The sequence below is a fragment of the Physeter macrocephalus genome, chromosome 18, assembly GCF_002837175.3.
Source record: "Physeter macrocephalus isolate SW-GA chromosome 18, ASM283717v5, whole genome shotgun sequence".
NCBI lineage: Eukaryota > Metazoa > Chordata > Mammalia > Artiodactyla > Physeteridae > Physeter > Physeter macrocephalus.
This window is the reverse complement of record NC_041231.1, coordinates 41,152,899-41,160,922: the sequence shown is the minus strand read 5'-3', so window position 1 is coordinate 41,160,922 and position 8,024 is coordinate 41,152,899. Positions and strand designations below refer to the sequence as shown.

At 58.0% G+C, this 8,024-nt stretch overlaps 1 protein-coding gene across 2 annotated transcripts; it reads left to right on the top strand.

Moving 5' to 3' along the window:
- Window positions 1–1,101: 1,101 nt before the first annotated feature.
- Window positions 1,102–4,425, top strand: GLYCTK (glycerate kinase). Of its 2 annotated transcripts, XM_007105929.1 has the most exons (4): window positions 1,102–1,753; window positions 1,985–2,136; window positions 2,734–2,909; window positions 3,171–4,425. In XM_007105929.1, exons 1-4 carry the CDS (start codon window positions 1,377–1,379, stop codon window positions 4,035–4,037), a joined length of 1,572 nt encoding a protein of 523 aa, XP_007105991.1. In that variant the 5' UTR covers window positions 1,102–1,376; the 3' UTR covers window positions 4,038–4,425. The 2 variants fall into 2 exon arrangements, with proteins under 2 accessions (XP_007105991.1, XP_007105992.1); XM_007105930.3 differs by lacking the exon at window positions 2,734–2,909 and having other exon boundaries at window positions 1,377–1,753.
- Window positions 4,426–8,024: the final 3,599 nt, after the last annotated feature.

The following is an 8,024-nucleotide window of genomic DNA, read 5'->3' as shown; positions in this document are numbered from 1 at the left end:
GAGCCTGATTCCCAGCCTACTTCCCCTGCTCTGTCCACACTTGCTGCTGCAGTCAGCTGGCAGCATTTATGGTGGGCATTTACAGATGAGCTCTTTGGGGCTTTATTGTCCCTAAACTCCGCTACAGCCTCTTGACCTTCACCTTAAAGCTTTTTTAGCCTTTACTGTGCCCAGTGGGGAAAATGACTATTTGGCCTCAGCTGGGGAAGCCTGCCCTTTGCCTACTCCAGCCATGCTGCTCTCACCCCTGTGGGTGGTGTGACCCAAGACTTGTTATGTCAGAGCCAAAGGCATGTTCTTGGCATGGGTGGGTCTGACCATGTAGGTGGAAGGGCGTCCTTTTCTGTCTTGCAGATTGGGCCCAATGGTACGTGGGGTCATGTGGCGTCTAAGGACTTTTTCAAGGTTCTACTATGAGCCAGGCTTTGCTGCCACTTCTGATTTGAACCTGAACCTGTTGCTGGACTGACCCTGAGTGCTGGGATTCTTTGGGCTGTGTGCCCCGAGGAAGTGCCTGGACCTGCCTGTCGGTGTCCCAGCAAACCTACAGCCTCCGTACACAGACCTAGCCTTTCCAGGCTCCTCAGCCCAGACTCATGAGCTAATGAAATAGAGCAGGCTGTGCGCTCTAGAGCCCGAGATCCACAACTACTGAAGCCCGCGTGCGTAGAGACCATGCTCCGCAACAAGGGAAGCCACTGCAGTGAGAAGCCCGCGCACTGCAACAAAGAGTAGCCCCCGCTCGCTGCAACAAAGACCATGCGCAGCAACAAAGACCCAACACAGCCAAAAATTAAATTAATTAATTAATTTTAAAAAGAGAGAGAGAGCAGGCTGGAGGTCACTGGGCTCAAGGTCAGTTGGTAGGACAGCCAGAAGCTTTGTAGCAACAGAAGTGGTAAAGAGGCAAGGAAGGAGTGCCAGAAAGGGGCGTTGCCCCGGGCAAGGCTCAGAAGTGCTGGGGGTGGAAAAGGGGTGGGATGGGAGCCCACTGGTAGTAATTTCTTCTTCTGTGAATGATTAACTCTCAGCTGAACGGGGTGATCTAGGAGGAGGGCTCAGCTAACAGGACCTCTGGACTCTGGGCAGAGTGTCCAGAGGGCTGGCGTGTAGCCTGTGGAAGAGGAGGACATGGTTGGGTGGCAGACCTGGGCTCAGAAGACTGGAGTGAGATCAGGCAGCTGTGGGCCTTAGGAAATCTCCTTGGACTGGCAGATGGCCCATTCTTGCAGCAGCAGCTGTGGGGTCCACTGGCCCTGAGCCCTCAGAGCCGTGGCTGTGGGGAGCCTCCTGTCTCTGGCCTTGCAACGGTTTAACTAGTGCTTTCTTCCCCCTAGGCAGCCATGGATGCCAGTTGGTGCTGAGAGCAGTGGGGCATGGCTGCAGCCCTGCAGGTCCTGCGTCACTTGGCCCGAGCCCCCTTGAGCCCACTCCTCTGGGGGGGCCCATTGGCCCGGCTGGCCAGTAGCATGGCCCTGGCAGAGCAGGCACGGCAGCTGTTTGAGAGCACTGTAGGTGCCGTGCTGCCGGGCCCCATGCTGCAGCGGGCACTGTCTTTGGACCCTGACAGCGGGCAGCTGAAGGTGCGGGACCGGAGCTTTCAGCTGCAGCAAAACCTCTACCTGGTGGGCTTTGGCAAGGCTGTCCTGGGCATGGCAACTGCAGCTGAGGAGCTACTGGGCCAGCATCTTGTGCAGGGCGTGATCAGCGTTCCCAAGGGGATCCGTGCTGCCATGGAGAGTGCTGGCAAGCAGTAAGGAGCCTTAGGGGGCTGCTCCTATGTGGAGGGGAACCTGGGCCCAGACGCAGGCTGGATCGGGGCTTCCTTCCTTCACCAGCTTCCATTTTCTTCTGGGACTGGCCTGGCTCCAGGGTGGGTGTCAGTGGGTGTCCTTTTTAATGTCCCCTTCACCTGTACATCTGGGAAATCAGGTGGGAAGAGGAGCCCACCCCATATCTTGCTCTCCATTCTCTCTCTCCTGAGGGAGATGCTGTTGAAGCCACACAGCCGTGTCCTGGTATTCGAGGGCGCGGCGAACAACCTGCCGGACCGAGATGCCCTGCGGGCTGCTCTGGCCATCCGGCAGCTGGCTGAAGGCCTCACAGCTGATGACCTGCTGCTCGTGCTCATCTCAGGTGTGGGTGCCAGACTGGCTCAGGACAGTGTGTTGATGGGGGGTGGGGGTTTCCAAATATCAGGCCTGCAAGAAGCTGTTGGTCTGAGCTCTCAAGGTCACAGGACAGGGGAGCAGTAAAGAGCCTGGATGGCTGACTCCTTGGTGGCCTCCTGTGAGCTGTGGGGTCCTCCCCTTGACTGACCTTGTTGGATAACCGTGAGAGGGCAGCCAGGGAGCACCTCACTCAGGCCTTGGAAGGAAAATGTCTCTGTTGCTGCTGTCTGTACCACTGTCACCTGGGGCTAGAACCCTGGTTTCCAGCTCTCTCAGAGTCTCCACCCTCGTGGAGGCTCTGCTCTAGATCTGCTTCCTTTTCCAAGGTGTTAAGGAATAGTTCTTCCAGTGTTTGCTGGGACCTGGGCTACCCCAAAGGAGGGTTCAACCTGGGTGTGGTGACTGTGCACACATTCACTATATGTCCACACGGGGGCACCCTAACCCCTCTTTCTAGCCTCCCCTTTTCTAGCCTAACATGAGCACTGACTGCCTGCTCCCCCGGTAGGGAAGTCCCTTTGTCATCCATCCTCTCTGCCCAGCGTCTTCATTGTTTCTGCAGGTGGGGGCTCGGCCCTGCTGCCCGCCCCCATCCCACCTGTCACACTGGAGGAGAAGCAGACACTCACCAAGCTGCTGGCAGCCCGCGGAGCCACCATCCAGGAGCTGAACACCATCCGGAAGGCCCTGTCCCAGCTCAAGGGTGGGGGGCTGGCTCAGGCCGCCTACCCTGCCCAGGTGTGTGGGTCTCTTCTTCCCCAGGCAGCCCTGGGCTGGTGGAGCCAGGCCCATGTGTGCCAGGGAGATGAAGGGCAGAGGCCTGGTACAGGAGTCCACAGGGCTAGGTGTTTTGACACCCACTTGAGAGGGGTTAGAAGTGGGTGAGGAAGTGCACTGGGTGGTGTGAGGACGTGTGGATAGGTGGAGGCAGTTTGTCCTCATGGGCCCTGGGGCAAGGACCATGTGGGACTGAGCCTTGCCTCTGCGACCCCTCCCCAGGTGGTGAGCCTGATTCTGTCAGACGTGGTGGGGGACCCTGTGGAGGTGATTGCCAGCGGCCCCACTGTGGCCAGCATCCACAGTGTGCAAGATTGCCTGCACATCCTCAATCGCTATGGCCTTCGTGCTGCCCTGCCACGTTCTGTGAAGACTGTGCTGGCTCGGGCTGACTCTGACCCCCATGGGCCACACACCTGTGGTCACGTCCTCAATGTGATCATTGGCTCCAATGCACTGGCACTGGCTGTGGCTCAGAAGCAGGCCGAGGCGCTGGGATACAGGGCTGTGGTGCTGAGCACAGCCATACAGGGAGATGTGAAAAGTGTAGCCCAGTTCTATGCACTGCTGGCCCGAGTGGCTGCAGCCCGCCTCACCATGCCTGGGGCTGGATCCTCTGTGGAGGAGGATGAACAACTCTTTGAACTGGCGGCTGAGCTCCAGCTCCCAGACCTGCAGCTGAAGGAGGCTCTGGAGGCCGTGGTGGGCACTCGGGGCCCGGTCTGCTTGCTGGCTGGTGGTGAGCCCACAGTGCAGTTGCAGGGCTCAGGCAAGGGTGGCCGGAACCAGGAACTGGCCCTGCGTGTTGCAGCAGAGCTGGGACGGTGGCCGTTGGGGCCTATTGACGTGCTGTTTTTGAGCGGTGGCACTGATGGGCAGGATGGGCCCACAGAGGCAGCCGGGGCCTGGGTCAGGCCTGAGCTTACCAGCCAGGCCGCCGCCCAGGGTCTGGACGTGGCCGCCTTCCTAGCCCACAATGACTCACATACCTTCTTCTGTCGCTTCCAGGGTGGGGCACACCTGCTGCACACAGGGCTCACTGGCACCAATGTCATGGACGCCCACCTCCTGTTCCTGCAGCCGCGGTGATATTGTAGGTCATGTTTTGGGAACCTAGAGGAGGCCTGCAGGGCAGCGTCCTGGAGCAGACCAGGTTTGGTCCCCAGGGCCTCACCAGGCTTTATTGCCTCTCTTCTCCTTGGACCTAGCTACATGGTTGGCCCTCACACCTCCCAACCAGGGCCTCTGCTTTGTGTCCAGCTCCCCAACCAGACAGGCAGATGGGGGTTCTCTTCCACCCCTACTTTTTCAGCCATGGCAGCAGGTACCCCTGAGGACCAGGACCAGCCCCTAGGCCAATTTGCTGCTCCCAGTGTTTTCCCCCAGGCAGCCCCTCTGCTCAGCTCCTGAGCCTGTTTCTTCTGTGGGGTGAAACAGGAAGGACTGAAAATAAAAAGGACCACACTATGGGTTCTCAGTGCTTCTTCCCTCACAGCAAAGGTTAGTGGGGAGCTGCCAGGAAGGGGAATGGTGTTGGGCAGCAGCCCCTGTGCCAGGGCCCTGCAGGAGTTCTCCGTACCCATCTCTGCAGGGCACTTGCTTCACTTAAACAGAAGCTTGGGAGGGTTGAGCGTGGCTCCCAACATTCTCGATGTGGGTGAGCAGAGACCCCAGGGAGACAGGCCTAAGAACTTTAGTCTGTGAGGTCTGGGAGGGACTGGCCACCCATCCAACTGTGACTCTCCCCTGTGGCATCCCTGCTGAGGTCTCTCCACCCTGTGATGTGTGCCTCTCTGGGCACATGCTTACTGCCTGCCACCAAGGACTAACTTCTGTCTTTGGATAGCCCTTAGCCAGACTGTACTTTCTTTGGTTGATAAACCCCTGTTTATCCAGAGGTTACCCCCAGCCACACAGGACACTGGGTGTTGTTTCCTTGTGCCAGACCCATTTTCCCAGGCTGAACCACTCCCTGCCCCCAGATCCTTTAGCTGTTCCTCTGGGAACACAGTCTAGTTCCTGGTGCCAGCCTTCAGTGGGGGTCTCCAGTGCTGGGATGGTGGGTCAGAGCAGTGGTGGGGTCCAGCAGCCCCTCTCCCCTTCTCCTGTTATGGGTGGCTGTGAAGAGGCCAGTGGGGAGGGGAGCAACAGAGGAAGGGCTTCCTTAGCCAGGCTAGCAGACTGCACTGGGAGAGGGTGGGGCCACTGTCCTGGCTCTCCTTGGGCCCCCTTGTTCAGTGTTCGAGCCCTCCGCTGGCTGCCCCCGCCGTGCGCCACGGCTCCAATCCCTATATGAGTGAGCAGTAGAATCACATAGGAATAAAAAGCCATAGAGAACAGCGAGGCCTGGGGCTGTTCCTGCTGGCCCCCTCCTCCACCCCAGCCGTGCCCTCCTCTCTGAGGGTGTGAGGGGCTCTGGGCCAGGGCTGGCGTGCCCTGCTCCTGGGAAGGAGCCCTTCCTTCTACCTTCCTTCCAGGTAGAGCTCTTCTCTACCTGGGCTCTAGACGGTGCAGCTTGCAGATGTTTCCTGGTGGGCTGGGGATGGGGAGGGAGGTGAGCAGGTGACCTGGGTTCTGGGGTCCAGGGAGATTTAGGGGAGAGGGGAATTCACACCCCTTTGTGATGCAGGGGCTCCATTTCCTTCTGTCCTGGTGGGAGGTTTCTTCTGGCAGGGGTGGGGGTGTCATAGTCTTAGGGGCTACTGTACCCACATGGCTGTGCCGGTGCTCCTCTGGCACCCTCTAGATATGCCCTGTCCCTGCTTTCGTCCTTGCCCTCGGGGGCATGAGGATTAGCACTGGGTGTCAAGTTCCCAGCAACAGCAGGATAAGAGGGTTGGGGCTGTGGCAGAGGGCCTGTCTGCCACGTCCCCAGCATGTGCATGCGTGTGTGTGGTGGCATGTGAGCATGCAGGTGTTGGTGTTGGCATCGCAGGAGGGGGAACACATCTGTGTGTGTACACGGAGATCCTCAGAGCGGGCTGTGCTGTGCTGCTTCCTGTGCGCATAGCTGCTTACTCACTTGCTGAGGGGTGAGTGAGAGTGGGGTCTTGCCAGAGTCTCCCCCTGCCACTGTGGCCCCTGCCCTGGGCCTGTGTTTGTGGGGGCTGGAGGCCAGAGGCTGGATTGGGCCTAACCCATTAGATTTGCCCATTTGGTAACCCCAAGATGAGAAAGGATATATTTGGCTGCAATCTAGATGAAAATATGAGATAAAGCCTACATAGTGAGTGTTCTGTAGGACTTATTATTTGCTCCATAAATGTCAATTATGTGTCATAATAACTGCTCCCGTCCTGTGGCTCTTGGCTTCCGTCTGTCCCCACTTGGGTTCCTGCTGCCCTCCTTCCCACCTCATCTCCATCCCCAGCAGCTTTCCCTGGCTGCTGCCTTCACAGGCCCTTCCATTCTCTGCACTTGGCATGAACTGAAAGCAGCTGGGCAATGGGCCTGGACAGCCTTTAGGTGTCTGCCAACCCAAATCCATTTGTTTTATAGCTGGTGAAACAGAGAGGGAAGGTGGCTTGTCTGGGGCTGCACAGCAAGTCTGCCAAGAACCAGAATGAAAGCCTGGTTGGGACCTGCTTGACTATCCTCTGCCTACCCTCTGGGGCTTAGAGACCCTGGGGCCTGTCAAGGGCTCAGCCAGAGCCAGAGATCCACTCCTGCTTCCCTGCTGCCCTGCCAAGGGCTTGGGGATGGTGATGTGACCATGGCTGGTCTCTTTAGGGGTCCTTAGAACCGATTTCTCAGTCCCTCTTGGCTTAGATTTCACAGCTCCATTGTGTGTGTGATTTGGCAAAAAGCCACATGCGGTAGGTTTTCACACAAAGGTGTGTGCCTGCATCTGTATGCACATCTGTGGTGTGGTCAGAGACGTGTAGGCGTGTATGTCCAGTTCAACCCACAGTCACTGAGTGGGCCTCAGAGCCATGCTCTGAGTGGGGTGGGGGCCACACACAGTTTGGTGTGGTTAGAATGTTGGGGAGACGGTGATGCAAGTTTAGCAAGGAGGCCATAAAGGCTGGCAGAGGCCAACTGGCAAAAGACCTCGTGTGCCTGGCTGAAGGGGTTGCACTTCACACTGACAGTGGTGGCAGGCCCCACAAGGAGTTTTGGCAAGGAGTGATGCCAGGAGGCTGTCTTAGAACTTTGATGTTGAGGCCATCCTTACCATGGGGGTGGGGGGTGTGTGGAAGAGGTGCGGCATGTAGGAGAGAGGTGCATCACCAGGCCCGGGAACCCCCTCCCACCTCCTCCCTGCCTGCTCCTCTGCAGCCTCATTCCAGCAGCCTTCAGCCAGCCCAGGCAACCCTTTGGATGCCCACTTTGGAACCAAGGTTGGAAGCCCTGGCTCAAACACCCCTGGGAGTAACCTAGCCCCTCAGTTGCTGGGAATGCCATCAGGGCATGAGGATTTGTGGGGCAGAGAGCCTGGGCAGTGAGTGGACTTTGGTGAGCATAGGCACCCCATCGCATGTAGGGTCTCACCAAGGTGGCAGTTAAAAGACCTGCAAGGAGCACTGGAGTGGGAGTCAGGTCCTAGGTCCTTATCTTGGCCATGCCAGCTTCCTTTCTCCAGGCCTTGGTTTTCCCCTGTGTTTAATGGGGACAACATCCTTATCCTGCTTACCTCTCTGGGGAGGTGTCGGCAGCAGATGGATGTAGGTAGGAAAGCTCTGTGGAAGGGGGTCAGGGACAGAGGGAGAGAAGGGAGAGGTATTGGCCTCTTCCAAGGAGAAGCTCAGGGAGTTCTTGGCTCAGGGAGGCCCCTTCTTCCAGGCAGGGTCAGGGTTGAGCCGGCGAGGTCTTGGTGCTCACTGACTGAAGCTGAGCGAGTGACTACTGCCCTCTGGCACTGGACTGGCACTGGCAGGGTGTGGTATTTGAGTCTTTAATGGCTGCTGGGGTGCACAGTGCCATGCGAGATCACAGAGCTAGTGGGGGGGATCAGCTGGAGCTAGAGTAAGCTGACTCAGCCTGCGAGAGAGAGAGAGAGAGAGAGAGAGAGAGAGAGAGAGAGAGACAGAGACAGAGAGAGAGAGAGACAGAGAGAGAGAGAGACAGAGAGAGAGA

What these genes read in the sequence shown, in the direction of transcription:
- GLYCTK (XM_007105929.1), top strand. Translation starts at nt 1,377, where the DNA reads ATGGCTGCAGCCCTGCAGGTCCTGCGTCACTTGGCCCGAGCCCCCTTG. An exon ending in ATGGAGAGTGCTGGCAAGCA is followed by an intron (nt 1,754 to 1,984) that starts GTAAGGAGCCTT and finishes CTCTCTCCTGAG; the next exon opens with GGAGATGCTGTTGAAGCCAC. An exon ending in GCTGCTCGTGCTCATCTCAG is followed by an intron (nt 2,137 to 2,733) that starts GTGTGGGTGCCA and finishes TTGTTTCTGCAG; the next exon opens with GTGGGGGCTCGGCCCTGCTG.